Here is a 16,772-nt window from a genome sequence, read left to right as displayed (position 1 = left end):
TTCTCAATCGTTCCTCATCGCCCAACAGTGTTGCCAGCGCTTTCGCCTTCTCCCTCACGTTGAAGCCTTGATCCTTGCCCTCTTCCGTGTATTGGAAATCGCGCAACGTCTGAATGAGAAAAATGTTCTCCTTGCATTGGAACGCCACCTGGGGGTGAAAGATGGAAACAAGTGGAAGTTAATAAACATAATCCGTAATCAAAAAGCCCGGTAGCACTCCGCCCCACCAAGTCAAAACAGTTTGACAGCGCTACGAAGAGATATTATACGCCACAGGGAATAAGATTTATTATGGGCTATTTAGGACTTTAGGCGAGATTTTGGAAGAACAGAAAAAATGAAGAATTAGGAATTTCTTCTTCTTCTTCTTCTTCTTCTTCTACGATTTTTAGATCCCGAGATGTATCGATTTAAAAAATACCGGTAAATATTATATCTTGACATCACGACATACGCTCCCGTACGCGATGACGTCACAACAACTTTCCCATTCTTGCCGCTAATTTTAGTTACCTACCTTATCTGATCCGGTCCTTAATCAAATACTCGAGCAAGCTGAGCGCCTTGTACTATGCCAAACCTAGATCTTGACCGCAGTACACTAATGAAGATAACAATGTTAATTGTTTTGTAATTTTCATCAGTGCACTGCGGTCAAGATCTAGGTTTCGTAATCCGGGATCAATGGTTCAACAGCAAGGTAAATTGATGTAGGAGTGATGCAAAATTATTATTTTCTTTAGAAGAGCTAATGTAGAAGGGAGGTCCCACATTGACGTCTTTTTTTTATATCAGTACTTTTTGTGGAGGGTAACTCTTGACGTTAATTTTTTAACACGAAGTGTTTTTTGGGGGGTAATATCAATACCCAGTAGTTAAGACTGCAATGAAGTCACCACTAGATATGTGTGGTGATGGTGAGTGGGTTGGAATAAAGAACTGCTCTTTTTAGTGAACTACTCAGTCAGTGAGTCAGACTCCTAAACTCTTCTTGCTGCAAAATCTTCAACTTCCTATAGGTCAGGGGTTTCCAACTTCCATGTGTATGCGGGTCACATGCTACATTGGTAGTTACTTCGCAGGCCACATTATTGTTATGTTAAGGCGGTCTCTTTCTGATCCCTTGTGTGACGCGTTTATTTTAGTTTAGGACTTTTGCACTACCTTTACATGGTTAATCGCTAAACACATACATAAGGGGAGCATTGTAGGTCGTCCATCCCTGAGTCTGAGTCGTCCATCCGACTAACAAACTGAGTAGTTCTTTTAACTCACTCACTGTTTACACATCTATTAGGAACTCAGCCATGTGACCAAACCCATCGGAATTGCTACTTCTTCACAAACTTCTCATTTCTCAAGGCCATCAGGATGTGACGTCAAGGTATTACCGGTAAATAGTCACTCACACGGTGGTCACTATCGGGTCTGATTAGTCCAAGGAATTAATCTTAATATAGATAGACTAGGTAGTCTTAATGATAATTGAATCTAATGATGATTGGATCTTCGCGTTAAGTTGGCAGTACGCACTTTAACCTGAAGTGAGAAACACAGTATAAGTTACTTCCTCATTTCTAGAAACACGGTATATGGAAGTTACTTTTATTTACAATTGGTTTTAGAGAGGGAGGGAACTATAAATACCGGCCAGTCACGCGCAGTCTGACAGACCGCGGCCCACCAGACACCTAGACAGTCGGAAAGTGTGTGGCGGAAAAAGCGTCAGACCACGGTCTGTCAGACGGTCTGAGCTTGAGTAGGGGGCATAATAACGGAGGTCTTATCGTCCCGAAATCTAAGAATGAGGACAGAATAGGAGAAAGCCACAAAATGAATTTTCGTACAGCTACAAATCCAAATCAAACTGACCAACCACCGGACTGGAATGTTACTAAACACCAGTAATGTTTACTTAACGCTAACGCCAGTAACTACATGTACAAAACTATATACCACTTACATCCTTATCTGCAACTCCTCTTTAATCTCTTTTCATTCTTACTGTACCTACTTTGTCAAGAATGAAACCATTTGATAAGCTGTAAGCCATAGACTCTATAGATACTTTACAGTACGAACCAAAATCTCTGACAATAGAGAAGAACCGACCATGTGCTTTAGCTCGAGGATTTACCTATTACTTAGACTGGAGAACAATAAATCTAAAACCATTACCAGTATAGTTAGCTTGGAAGGTAGTGCGCTTGATTTGCAAGCGCTAGGTCACAATTCGATTCCCGCCTGATGCTAACTTTATCCTCAACAGGTTATGTCCGTTTTCGGAAAGGCTGACTTTCTCCTATCCTGGTCTCTTTCTTTCTTCGTTACAGTTCCCACTATAAAAAAACTATCCGCCATATGAACAAAGAGGCTAAGTGCATTGCGAATTCCAAAGACAAAGCCGAAAAAAAATGTCGACTCCACCAAGGATCGAACCCGGGACCTCCGGAATGCAACCTACTCGGCCACGGAGGTTGCTGACTTGAGTAGACAATAGTCAAAACAATAACAATAGAAGAACAGACAGCTTTCTCTTGGAATTGCCCGTGGCGGTTGTTAGAAAATACAAAGGGTACTGTATGAAGAAAATATGTCGCCTGAGGGAATTTATCACCGTGGGGCTGATTGAGAGTCTGGCGAAAAACGCCGACCCTGTCTGGTAGTAGACCAGCTTAGTCCGGCTAGGGTAGAATGGAAAAGGAATTAAAAAAAAAAAAAAAAAACTCAAATCAATAGGTAATTATTTTGGGCTGAAGCTGAGAGCATTTTCACAAATTTTGTAACTTTCACAGCATTACTCGTTTATTAATTTCATCGACTAATTCCCTCCAGAAATGACATAACTGGTCGCTCGATTATCCTCACGGGGCTAAGTGCACTTGGTATTTAAAGCACGTCGAAGTTTCTTCGACTCTGAAGTAAATGGTGTCTTCCGGTGTAGGTACCTAGTGTAATACCCACTCGACCACGGAGGTTGCTAGTATATACTTTATGGATGAGATCTCATTAATGGCTACATTCGAAGTTTACGAACTTCAACACTTGGATTTAGATTTCAACATTTCAAGCTATTTTTAAAGGAACTTTTCAGTCCTATGCTGGCAATTAGATTAAACGGGGGGGTCAATAACCGAACATTACACTCTGATTCTGATATCAACAAGGCTTGTAAGATACCAAGACATCACTGTTATCTCAATCAGACGTACAATACATCAATGTTATTTCGAATATGTTTCTTTGATAGAGATTTAACGTCACTTGATAGAAGGAACTGTAACTGCTAGGGTCTTATCGTCCCGAAATCGAAGGAAGACAGGATAGGAGCCAGCCACTCCAAGAAAAAATCTTATTCCTTCAGGATAAAATCCGCCAATTGTCCTCAGGAGGCTGAGTGCACCCCGAACTCCAGCCGAAAAAACTTCGACCACGCCGGGAATCGAACCCGGAACGTCCGGCGTGCAAGCCTAGTGACTTACCTGATAAACCGAGTTTTTAATCACATTGTGATCCCGGCCTTAAAGACTGGCAGGGACTTACCTGTACTAGGCTCAGTATTACAAGTGTTGAATCGCGTTTCCCGGTTTAGCTGCAAACAAAAACCGACACATCATTAGAAAGGTTATTAAGGCCTGGGACTACCAAGTTTCTGTTGAAATGTTTGTTCTCGTAGCATTCACTGAACACGCTTAGCTTAGGTATCAACAAACAGTTCATCACGAACCTGTAGTCCCAGGGGTAAAATATCTTGTAGGGAATCTACCACATTATGCTTAGCATCCTGAGGGATGACACAAAATTGCTTTCTCATACTCTCATCTGACGACGGGCATTTAAAAACAGCAACATGGTATTATTTCATCATTTCATTGGCATTTCTTAAACTTGAACAACATTAAGCAGAAAGGGAACTATCCATAATGGGAATTGACTTGTGGACGGTTCTTTTCTACTGATTGCTGTCCAGTGTTAGACCTGTCAGACTTTTTAGTCTCTTACGGACAGCATAAGTTAGGTATGCCATGAGAAATTTGATAAATTATAAACAGCGTTAGAGAAGAGCCATGCTATGAAATAAGGAACGGACACACTACGGACGTGAAATATATATTATTATAAAGAGGGCGTGTTGCTACTTAAGGATTAAAGGACATACAATTACAGGAGCAAAATTTCATAGGCATGCTATGGGGCTATGAATGTTAATAAATTAAAACTTACGTCACAGCAGGGACATGCTATCGGGTTAGAGACATGCTACAGAATACTATGGGAAGTTGTACCAGATAAGCTGGACAGGAGTAAAAAAAATCTCAAAACAAACATAATGTTGAATTACAGCAGAATTATACTATGGGATTAGAGAGGGATATATTACAGCATATGATTATGGGGTTAAGAGGGACATGCTACAGCATGCTATGGAGATTTGCACAGAAACATGCTCTGGACCAGAGTTAGAGACCATCTCAAATCGAATATAATTATAAGTTAGAGCAGAGTTATGCTAAGTTAGGGACATACTACAGGAATGCTATGAAGTTAAGGGCGTGCTAAGGCATGCTATGGGAGAGACAACTTACTGTGGAGGTTAACGTGGGACTGGATGGGGACAGCACATCCTATGTACACACATACATACATAAGTACATGGGTTAGCTTAAAACTATACATATGTACACAAAATACAAAGATATAGACATATTATTATACAGTAGAACTTCGATTATTTCAACTCCAAAATCCTTTGTTTTTTCCATCTTTCAAAGGATATCCTATCTTATCTTAAAATAAGCAAACGTACATTAAGCAAACGTACATTTGTACAAATAAATGCTTTATTGAATTGAATTGAAATTGAATTGAATATCTTTCTTATCTTTTCCTTTCCTTATCTTATCTCTTATATACCTATCTTATCAGAGTAAAAGATCATAGAAAGTGATCATTTCAACTACCCCCGGTCCCAATTAGTTGAAATAATCGAGGTTCTACTGTACTATGATTAAGGTTGATGGAGTGGTTGGTAGGTTGGTTGTGTGTTTGGTTGGGTAGTTGCAAATGTTAAGGCGGGTTTACACTTTCATCAACACTTCGACAGCCCAAGCGAAAAAGGTGAAGTTAGAGACTATGAGATTAAACTGATGACACTTTATTGAGCTTATTCAACAATGTGGCCGGTAAAAATTTCTTCACCGTAAGCCCAGGAGGAGTGATTTTTTTTTTTTTTGTTTTCACCCGATTCAATTAATCAAGCCTACAGCCCGTTCTACAAATGGTGGGAAGATGGTTAAGGTGTCTCCGGAAAGGTCTCGTCGAGGAGAAGTGCCTTTTCTTGGTTTCATCTTCTTAGCACTAAAGGGAGACCCGCTAGAGAGGAAAAAGTGACTTTTAGGGGAAAATTTCAAACTTTTCGATCGAGTTGATTAATAAAGAAGTTTTGTGCGTCTCGGAAACAAATGTCTTAGTGGCCGAGCGGTTGGGAGTGTCTATTTTTACTCCTCTACTGTGATGATAAGTGTGATGGGTGCGGGTTCGAATCCCAGAGAGGTAATTTTTTTTACATAATTTTATCATTTAAAATTTTTTTTATGAATAGCCATAATTACTTTTTTCATAATTTTATAGTTAAAAATTACCTATTTCATAATTTTATAGTCAAAATTTATGAAAAAGGTTTAAAATGCAATTTTTAGGTAGGTATGTATGTAGGATACCGTTCTAATGAAAACTGAACGCCAGTGGTCTCGAACCCACGCTCTCCTGTTTACCAGGACTTTAACCATTGTGCTACCAAGACACCAACGTCATTGACCCTACATAGTTACAAACCAATCAACTTAACTCCTTATCTACTAGGCACTCTTCTTTAATCTTTTTCCATTCTTTCTGCCTAGTTATATCCTATTTTGTCAAGAATAGAATGAACCATGTGATAAGCTGTGAGCCTTAGATTCTATCTAAAATCTTTGAATAGTTGTGGGCCAAGTTCTTGATGTTTCGCCTCAGTCCAGCTACATTCACCTGGATGTCTTCTCTCTGTCTACGCATCTGAAACACACAACCAAACCAGAAGTGGTATTACATCTCTTATTCTCTACTTAGAGGAAATATATCATATGGATTGTGAAATGAAATAACGTATGGAACTTCACAAAGTTATTGAGTCTTCCATCAAGATATATCATAAAATGGACTTAAAAATAATTTAAGAGATTCTAAAAGATTATTGTACGGTCCGTCGCGTCGTTGTAAAACTAAGACCACAGACTGGCGCCCTCTATTTTTAGGGGAAACTATATTTTTAGCGGAGTCTGAATGAGGTCTACAGCTTTTTGTGTTTTATTTAACTCTACAATAACAATGGTCACTGCTCATTTCTGACAGCTCATTTTTGTGTTTAATTTAACCCTACAATGACAATGGTCACTGCTCATTTCTGACAGCTCCTTTTTGTGTTTAACCTAACCCTACAATGACAATGGTCACTGCTCATTTCTGACAGCTCCTTTTTGTGTTTAACCTAACCCTACAATGACAATGGTCACTGCTCATTTCTGACAGCTCCTTTTTGTGTTTAACCTAACCCTACAATGACAATGGTCACTGCTCATTTCTGACAGCTCCTTTTTGTGTTGCTAGGGTACTTTAAACAGGGAGTAGACCAGCTTAGTCTGGCTAGGGTACTTTAAACAGGGAGTAGACCAGCTTAGTTTGGCTAGGGTACTTTAAACAGGGAGTAGACCAGCTTAGTCTGGCTAGGGTACTTTAAACAGGGAGTAGACCAGCTTAGTCTGGCTAGGATACTTTAAACAGGGAGTAGACCAGCTTAGTTTGGCTAGGGTACTTTAAACAGGGAGTAGACCAGCTTAGTTTGGCTAGGGTACTTTAAACAGGGAGCAGACCAGCTTAGTCTGGCTAGGGTACTTTAAACAGGGAGTAGAACAGCTTAGTTTGGCTAGGGTACTTTAAACAGGGAGGATACCGACCTAAATTTCCCTTGCTAAAGAAATAGCAAAGGTTGAGTGCGAAGGGCATCCATTGCACTCGTAAAAATGTTGTAACCAAAACCAAAAGTCAAGGTCCAATAGCGACCACCCTAGGGCTGATTGAGAGGCTGACGAAAAACGCCGACCCCGTCTGAACGCGGGATGAGGCAAAGAAGATGAAAGAGAAGACTGAAAATGGACGTTTTTTCAGTAAATAAGTAGAACTTTCTCTTTCTCAAGTTATGTCTCTTTGTTGGGGTTTCAAGGCAGAGGGAAGGAATCAGCCTCGGATGAAATATTAGCAAAAAATTTAGGGTTATATTCATACTCGCTGGGGGGTGCTGTACCAGAGTAACCTAGTACGACCCGCCACTGAAAAAGTAGTAGTACTCAGTACTATAGTAAGTACAAGTAGTGAGAATCTAGTCAAAGTAGCAAGTACACGAGTCATGAAACTTTATTACTTTGACTATGGTATGAAACTGTGATGAAATTAAGAATAGAATATAACTGTGATATTGTGAAGTATAAGAACCTGTGTTGAATTAGGAATAGAGTTCCAAACAGGAGGGGGAATGTTCCAAATTTTTGAAGTCTGGCCTACAGTAAAGGAGAAAAATTGAGCTTAAAGGGGAGGGGCTCCTGACTACAGCCCTGCTTGTATGTATACGATTCTGCCTGTGCCTCACGTTACATTAATATGGTATGAAACTGTGATGAAATTAAGAATAGAATATAACTGTGATATTGTGAAGTATAAGAACCTGTGTTGAATTAGGAATAGAGTTACCAGCTTACCAGCCTAGTTTGCTTGGTTGGTTGCGCGTCTGCCTTGTAAGCGCTAGGTTGCGGGTTCGATCCCGTCCACCCCCGTGAGCGAAATTTAACAGGTAAAGTTGATTCTCGAAATGACTGGCTTCCTCTTAACCCGCCCTAGCTCCTTCTCTCTTCGAATTCGGTAAGATAAGACCTTCGTTGTTACAGTTTCCTCTATCAAACCAATAGAATAGAATAGAATAGAATAGAATAGAATAGAATAGAATAGAATAGAATAGAATAGAATAGAATAGAATAGAATAGAATAGAAAAGAATAGAATAGAATGGAATAGAATAGAATATATCTTGTTTATACTACCAGCATAGGACTGAAAAGTCCCTTCACTCTCGCAGTCTAAACAAGGTCTTATATATTTGATAGGTAATAAAATACTGATAGGTAACAAAAAGAAGAAAAATAAAAACAATCAAGCTCTTAAAGGAGAAGATGGAAAAAGAGGAAGTAGAAAAACAGGACCTTCAGTTCATTCGTTCCATAAGTCTCAATATTAGTCATTTACTACTACTAGTATAACTCATTCAACTGAACAGGGTCTGTTAGTTTTTCTCAAATCTTTGGGTCTTTTTAGAGGAGGTGCTCAATCTACATACCCTCATCAATTTTCTCTGTCTACTTCTTATAGCTTATAGCTAACTGAACAGATAAACAGAGTTGTTCCTTATCAATCTTTCTCTTTTATAGCTTTCTCCAAACAAACTCAACAGATAAACAACACAGCTGATCCATATTCCTCTCTTATAAACAGAGATAACAGCTGGGGGTTGAGTGTAGACATCTTATCTGTCCCCATTGCAGATTAACAAAGCCTTAGATAAAGGCCAGAAACCATCTTTTCAAGGGTATGAGACAGTAAAAATAGTGTTTAAGTACCTACCTAGGTATTTATTTCAATAAGGAAAAAGCCATCTGAAAAAGAATGAGAAAAAAATTGACCCAAGTACCTACTTGAATTTTTATGGCCTTTGAGGCTATTCTGTTGCATTTTGGCAGAATATTGCTCCACACTAAAATTAATAATTAGGAACAAATAGCCCAAGCAGCTTAGAAGTGAACCATTTTATTTTGAACCAAGAAGCTGTGGTTTGAGTCCCTGTAAGTAGCAACATACAAATTTAGTAGAGTCAGTGCCTACTGTCAGTTCACAGTGGTCATTTGTGAAAACTTTACTTTGTAAAATAATACCTTTGTTATTCTAGAACAGATGTTACACAAAAAATTTGCTTGAACAAATTAAGTAGGCTGGATGGGTATTTTAAAGTAGGTGTTTGGTGTATTATTTATGGAATCTTACACCAATTCAATTAAGTAAATTACTTACCTATTGTTTATTTTTTCTCAATTTATTACCTCTAAAATGTTAGATAAGTGCACCAGTTAATTATCCACTCCTACTTGTTAGAAGACAAACTATGATTTTACAAATTAAATTATTGTCTGCCCGTAATAGATGTGATTATTTAAATTGGGTCACAAGGTACAGGAATCTTTTGTAAGTATTGCATTGCACAGTGTAGAGTATTTCGTGCTGCATATTAAAGAGAAGAGAGTGCAACCACTTGTAAATCCTAGATTCAAGATCTTATCAGAAACCATGATATGCCTATCTAGGGATTACGAGAGAAATGTACCTCTGTTGCATATTGTGAAAGACAAAAGAAATCGGTGATCTAATGTATGGGTGGACTGATAGAATTCCAATTACAATAGTTCTAGAACATGCAGTGCCATTTAATTATTAACTTTTTAATTCAATTTAGACTCGGGACATTTCAGGAACTGTTTCTTGTGAAAGTCTAGGGTGCTGCATATTAAAGAGAAGAGAGTGCAACCACTTGTAAATCCTAGAGTCAAGATCTTATCAGAAACCATGATATGCCTATCTAGGGGTTACGAGAGAAATATACCTCTGTTGCATATTGTGAACGTGCTGCATATTAAAGAGAAGAGAGTGCAACCACTTGTAAATCCTAGAGTCAAGATCTTATCAGAAACCATGATATGCCTATCTAGGGATTACAAGAGAAATGTACCTCTGTTGCGTATTGTGAATGACAAAAGAAATCGGTGATCTAATGTATGGGTGCACTGATAGAATTCCAATTACAATAGTTCTAGAACATGCAGTGCCATTTAATTAACTTTTTAATTCAATTTAGACTCGGGACATTTCAGGAACTGTTTCTTGTGAAAGTCTAGGTCCAGCTCCAGATAACAGTACAGTTAGCCCAAGTAGGAAATCTCTACAGGGAAACAATGAAATGTAGCTCTTACCTTTAACATTTAATTTAATACGGTCAAACTGTTAAAACAAAGTAAAAAACATAAAATATCTGAGAATTAAAACAATTTAAGACATTAAAAAACTAATTTAGTACGATTATTTCAATACTAATTCAGGTAATTTCCGTATTCTAATATTCTTGTAGTACAGTTAGCCCAAGTAGGAAATCTCTACAGGGAAACAATGAAATGTAGCTCTTACCTTTAACATTTAATTTAATACGGTCAAACTATTAAAACAAAGTAAAAAAACATAAAATATCTGAGAATTAAAACAATTTAAGACATTAAAAAACTAATTTAGTACGATTATTTTAATACTAATTTAATTTCCGTAGAGTATTTACTATCAAATAACATTCGAGGGGCGGCGTAACTAAAAATGGGTCATATTGATGAAAAAAAGAAAGTAAAAATCAAGAAAAGAGGTAACGAGTATTTACTATCAAATAACATTCGAGGGGCGGCGTAACTAAAAATGGGTCATATTGATGAAAAAAAGAAAGTAAAAATCAAGAAAAAAGGTAACTCTCTATTGGGATTTATAAAACCGCATTAGCATTAAGATGCTATAGGGACTTCCAGGATTTTGTCAGGGCAGGTCGAGAGTCTAAACAGTGATGTACCTATTCGGAGTCTCCACTAGAGTAAAGGAGAAAAATAAAGCTCGAGGGGGGACCCGGGGCCCCTCATATAGAGCCCTGGGGACTTCTGTAGGAGGGGTGGAAATACTGCTCCGTCTATATATAATCTATAGATTTCTTCTTATTACGAGCCTCGGAGATACCTACGAACGATTTTTGACGCAACCTCATGTGAGATAAAACTTTTTCCCTCAATACCTGGAAAGCAAGGTGTAGCATCAGATATTGAATTTCTCGTGACAAAACTGTGATAGTACTTTCGGTCGATCCTTCAAAGTACGACAGTTTGGGCTCAGTTCGCGGAGATACCTACGAACGATTTTTGACGCAACCTCATGTGAGATAAAACTTTTTCCCTCAATACCTGGAAAGTAAGGTGTAGCATCAGATATTGAATTTCTCGTGACAAAACTGTGATAGTACTTTCGGTTGATCCTTCAAAGTACGACAGTTTGGGCTCAGTTCGTGGAGGTGTTTAAAGTTCATGTTAAAGTTAATCTTTGACAGTGCTTAAAGACTTTGCCCAAACCATATCCAAGCATTCTCAGAAGGTAACAAACACTCTGATGTGAAATTATTTACTGTGCTATAAAAGCTAACATTGTGGGTAATTTGAGATGGTCATTTATCACTAAATTGTTAAACATACTTGAACAATAAATTTGATCTTGTAAGTGGCTAGTTGTCCATGCCAAAGGGATTGATATCAAGGAAGTCTCAATTCTTATTGGCTTGTAGAGCTAGTGTGACCATTTCCTACCTTTAGTCTGGGGGCTTGTGCACCACTCAGATTATTCAATTGCCATGAACAACTAGCTACTTGCTTTGATCTTTTTGTTTAGTTTTGTAAATTTATTTATTTTATGTTCTCATATAGTTACATTTTCAGGAGTCTAAAATATTTACAGAATGTTTAGACCTCAACACATGTTTCACACTTTGATACATTACTTCTAGCTGTGATAGTCTCAAATTGAAATTTCCAAACAAAATTTTGTGCTGCTGTTTGTTTGTCAACAGACATGACAAGTATGTTACAACGGAAAATTGTCTATGGAACATTTCTACAATGACAAAATCCTCAATGTCACAGCCCTGTCTTCCTTCTCTCTTCGATTTCGGGACGATAAGACCATAGCAGTTACAGTTCCCTCTGTCAAACCTCTTTAAAAAAAGACTAAATTTAGAAGTCCCCTTTTAATTTCATATTTATTTCATTTCTACTGTGACGAAAAGAATAAAAGAAAAAGTAAAAAGCATAATTATTATGATGTTCAAACGGCCAATGTCTTCGTCTCTTTATGCTATTCCTCTGTTAGGTCACACAAAGCCCTTGTTAATACAGGGGCCCTTTTTTTCAATTGAATTGAATTCACACAAAGCCCTTTATTTCTTCTTCATTAAGTATGTGAGTAAGTTTCTTTTTCATTATGATTTAGCTCATTATGTTTTCATTTCGTAGTTCGTACATCATTATTGTTTATTTTCTAGGAAGTAAAAGATGAGACATTTTCATTCATAATGATTTGATATTTCTCCTTTTGTTTCAAGTTCTTCTTGTCGCCAATAAAGTAATCATTTTATTCTCCGCTGTCTTTTTCTTCGCTTCCCTTTCCTCGTTCAAAGATGCTTGGTTTCCAATTTCCAGATAGTACCTACCCGCCACAACGACATCGCAACTTCTCTGGTGTTACTTTGCTCAAGCCCCTGTTGCAGCTGCACCTGTTGTGAGTAGTTCTCTTTTACCACCCAACTTTTTTACTTTCTATTTTCATCATGTTATGGTGTTTTGGGGTCACTTTTTTTCAATGTGCCTACAATTTTTTTTTTTTCTAGTTTCTATTTTTGCTCAAGCCCCTGTTGCAGCTGCACCTGTTGTGAGTAGTTCTCTTTTACCACCCAACTTTTTTACTTTCTATTTTCATCATGTTACGGTCTTTTGGGGTCACTTTTTTTCAATGTGCCTACAAACTTTTGTTCTAGTTTCTATCAATTTATTTTGTTTTCCATATTACAGGAAGAGGAAGAAGAGAAAATTGTCCAGTCCCTATTCACTGTCAAGCTGGTCAAATATGATGACAAACAGAAAGTTCCTCTCATCAAAGAAATCAAAGGCTTACTTGAAGGAATGAATTTAGTACAGGTAAGTAGCAGACTTGACCAGTGTAACCTACTATGCCTCAATTTTGAAATCAATTTGAATTTGTTGAATTTGACTGTACCTATTGGCTTTTTTTATTTTTAAGCCAGAACCTGCTACTATGTGCCCACCAAACTGTACTAATACTAACCATTCCTGCTCTTTTTATTCTTCTTACAGGCTAAGAAATTTGTGGAAAGCATACCAGCAGTTGTCAAAACTGATGTGACCAAAGAAGAAGCTGAAGCTCTTAAAGCATCCTTGGCTAAAGTGGGCGGAGAAGTTTCTGTTGAATAGATTACTCTGAGCTGGCTCAATGTGGTATGAATTGGTAACAGTGGTTACAATTGTCAAAGGCTGAGACTTGTGCTGTCACAAATTACTAGAAAACTATTAGAGTTATGTCTAGACAAAATGCAGATGTGAGTGCTTAACATTGATGATAGATTGATGGGAGCCCCACTGATGTATTGGTTTGCCCGTCTCCCAGCTGGTTAAGTAAAACTATTGTAAACCATTCCATCAGATTTTCAAGAAGAGATCTCATATTGTAAATGGAGGTGTTTAAAGTTCATGTTAAAGTTAATCTTTGACAGTGCTTAAAGACTTTGCCCAAACCATATCCAAGCATTCTCAGAAGGTAACAAACACTCTGATGTGAAATTATTTACTGTGCTATAAAAGCTAACATTGTGGGTAATTTGAGATGGTCATTTATCACTAAATTGTTAAACATACTTGAACAATAAATTTGATCTTGTAAGTGGCTAGTTGTCCATGCCAAAGGGATTGATATCAAGGAAGTCTCAATTCTTATTGGCTTGTAGAGCTAGTGTGACCATTTCCTACCTTTAGTCTGGGGGCTTGTGCACCACTCAGATTATTCAATTGCCATGAACAACTAGCTACTTGCTTTGATCTTTTTGTTTAGTTTTGTAAATTTATTTATTTTATGTTCTCATATAGTTACATTTTCAGGAGTCTAAAATATTTACAGAATGTTTAGACCTCAACACATGTTTCACACTTTGATACATTACTTCTAGCTGTGATAGTCTCAAATTGAAATTTCCAAACAAAATTTTGTGCTGCTGTTTGTTTGTCAACAGACATGACAAGTATGTTACAACGGAAAATTGTCTATGGAACATTTCTACAATGACAAAATCCTCAATGTCACAGTAACTTAAATATTCACTGGACTCTCGACAAAGAAAATTCTGTGTGGTTATTTGTAAACCAATGTTGTCCAGAAGGATGACACTTTCTTTTCTTGGACTGAACAAAATTGTGTAGTTTTTGTACAAACAGAACAGTAAGGTTACCAGGTACAGGAAAACAGTGTAGAAATGGTATGAAAAAACGACATGAAGAGAATTTATACACAAGAAATAGTTGGATATTAGTAGACTAAGAAAGTAAACAATGTCAAGGAAGGAGAAGTGTTTGCTGACACTAATGTTGACATAGGTGTTACCCATTGTTTTGACGGAAACACATTCACAACCATTGTCACTCTGGTAAATTTCTTTGGGATGCTGTTTAGTATTATTCTTTTGAACCATTGTCACAAGTTGGAGTTGAATGAAACTTTTGCTTCCACAGAATTGTTATCAGTTGTGCCTTTGTAAAGATTTGAATGTCATATTTCTTTAGCATAAGAAGTGGGAAGCTTGTGGATACCTGAAAATAGAAAAAGAATTTTAGCTTTATAACAGCTTACAACTAATATATTTGTTCTTTTATTAGAGTGACACCCTTGATACCAGTGCTTACCTTTTAATAATGCCCCAGTAGGACTGAAAAGTCCCTTTACCCCAGGACTCCCAGGAGTAGTCTGTTCTCAAATTATACTGACAAAATTCCTTACCTTGTCTGGGATTGAACACTCACACTCCCGAATTCCGGGGTAGATTACAAGTAGCACCTCAGTATCACATAGAGACTTGAGAGTTTCTTTAAGCTTTTGTAGATTTCTGGGGAAAAGGACAAATTCTCAACAGAAAATTACAAGTAGCACCTCAGTATCACATAGAGACTTGAGAGTTTCTTTAAGCTTTTGTAGATTTCTGGGGAAAAGGACAAATTCTCAACAGATTCAACAGAAAAAATTTCAAAAAGCCAAAATTTGATAATGAAATAATTTTGAAATTTACCGCGTACATTTGTTTACATTTTGGGAAGATTGGGAGAGTTTTAGCAAACGTGCTTATGAGGTTTCCGGAGGTTTTTTCCCCTGGGGGTTTTTCTTTGTGATTTTTTAGGTGGGTTGATATTTGGGAATTTTATCTTGACTTACCGTTGTCATGAAAAAAGTAGGATCCTGATATACAAAATAATACCTAATAATAATTTTTATTGATATTTATTGGAGTGTTGAATAAAATAATAAAGAAAAGCCAAAAATAATGTGGTCTCACTTTTTTGCACACAGTCCCCTGTCCATCAACCTCTATGGTCAGCCTTGTCAAAAATGCGGATGAAATGCTTGGAACGCGGCAGTATGAACCGGTTGACCTTCACCTTGGAGTACCTAGATGTGAATGACCTTGACATGGATGTCAATGACCTTGACCCAGATAGCTACCCTTTTGGACGAGTCCATATGGACAGAAACCTAGATGTGAATGACCTTGACATGGATGTCAATGACCTTGACCCAGATAGCTACCCTTTTGGACGAGTCCATATGGACAGAAATATATTTCTTGGTACGTGTTTTTTTCTCATATTAACCTCAGGTTGAGTGGGCGATTGCCCAGGTGGTCACCTATCCGGTTACCAACCACGCGCAACGTAGCTTAACTTCAGCGATCCATCGGGAACTGATGCCTTCAACGTACCTACCTATCTATGTACGACCATTTTAATTACAGGGCAAAAAGTTTCAAGAATATTCTTGAGATCATCTCAGAGAACTATTTGTGTCCATGAACTTTGAACCCAGACATTGGAGGTTGAGTATTGACCCTTAAACTCCTATTGTGGGTTTCACCAACCTTATTTTTCCCACATAACCACCTGTTAGCTTAACAGCCCTGCTAGTTTAATAGGCCTTCTGGGGGCTGAAAAAATATTGGTGAAATCCACCCCTAATCTGCAAACTTATCTTCCATGGTTAACTGTTAATCCCCATACCTAAGCATCTAGGTGGGCTTTTTGTTTAAACAGTCACCTGTAGGTATTTAGGAATATTGGAAGATTGGTCCCATCATGGATATTTCTTTTCTATGTACGATGTACCTATTATCGCCAAGTACTATATATGACACCTCATCTAGCTCTGCGTGCCTGTATTAGATATATTAGTTTATAGAGATTAGATAAAGACTTGAGTTTACTCCATAAGTCACCTCGAGATGTCAACACAAGCGTGTTTACTTTACGAGTATACCTATGTATGTGCCCTATTATAATATTGTTCGGAGGATGTTGGAGTATTTACTTTAACACTTTTTTTATGAGGAAGGGAAAGATGCTAGTTATAGGTATTTTGGTGATTATTCAGAAGCCATGACAATGAAAAATAAAGCCCTTTGTTGCATTTAACTTCAACCTAACTTAGATTAGATTTGTAAAAGCTTGACCCATCTTTTTAGGGCTGTTTTTGCCCTTACATCTAAACCACAGGTGGTCCAAAAGGTGAGAGATCTTGATGATTGTGCTCTAAGCAAGATGTTTTAACACTTTTTTTTTATGAGGAAGGGAAAGATGCTAGTTATAGGTATTTTGGTGAAAATTCAGAAGGCATGACACTGAAAAATAAAGCCCTTTTTTGCATTTAACTTCAACCTAGCTTAGATTAGATTCGTAGAAGCTTGACCCATCTTTTTAGGGCTGTTTTGCCCTTACATCTAAACCACAGGTGGTCTTTTTG

General features: G+C 37.6%; 1 protein-coding gene across 1 annotated transcript; it reads left to right on the top strand.

Annotated features, from left to right (window-relative positions):
* The first annotated feature begins 11,777 nt into the window (after positions 1-11,777).
* On the top strand, positions 11,778-13,681 carry LOC103512703 (54S ribosomal protein L12, mitochondrial). Its single transcript, XM_008477481.2, has 4 exons — positions 11,778-11,784; positions 12,592-12,632; positions 12,773-12,898; positions 13,076-13,681. The coding sequence occupies exons 1-4, from the start codon at positions 11,778-11,780 to the stop codon at positions 13,190-13,192; spliced, it is 291 nt and encodes a 96-aa protein (XP_008475703.1). The 3' UTR covers positions 13,193-13,681.
* The last annotated feature ends 3,091 nt before the right edge of the window (positions 13,682-16,772 follow it).

Source organism: Diaphorina citri, unplaced genomic scaffold (genome assembly GCF_000475195.1).
Source record: "Diaphorina citri unplaced genomic scaffold, Diaci psyllid genome assembly version 1.1 scaffold875, whole genome shotgun sequence".
Lineage (NCBI taxonomy): Eukaryota > Metazoa > Arthropoda > Insecta > Hemiptera > Psyllidae > Diaphorina > Diaphorina citri.
This window is presented reverse-complemented; position numbering and strand designations above follow the sequence as displayed.

Excerpts from the sequence above, each read along its gene's own strand:
- LOC103512703 (XM_008477481.2), top strand. Across the intron at positions 12,633-12,772 it reads CTGTTGCAGCTGCACCTGTT|GAAGAGGAAGAAGAGAAAAT; the intron begins GTGAGTAGTTCT and ends TCCATATTACAG. Across the intron at positions 12,899-13,075 it reads AAGGAATGAATTTAGTACAG|GCTAAGAAATTTGTGGAAAG; the intron begins GTAAGTAGCAGA and ends TTCTTCTTACAG.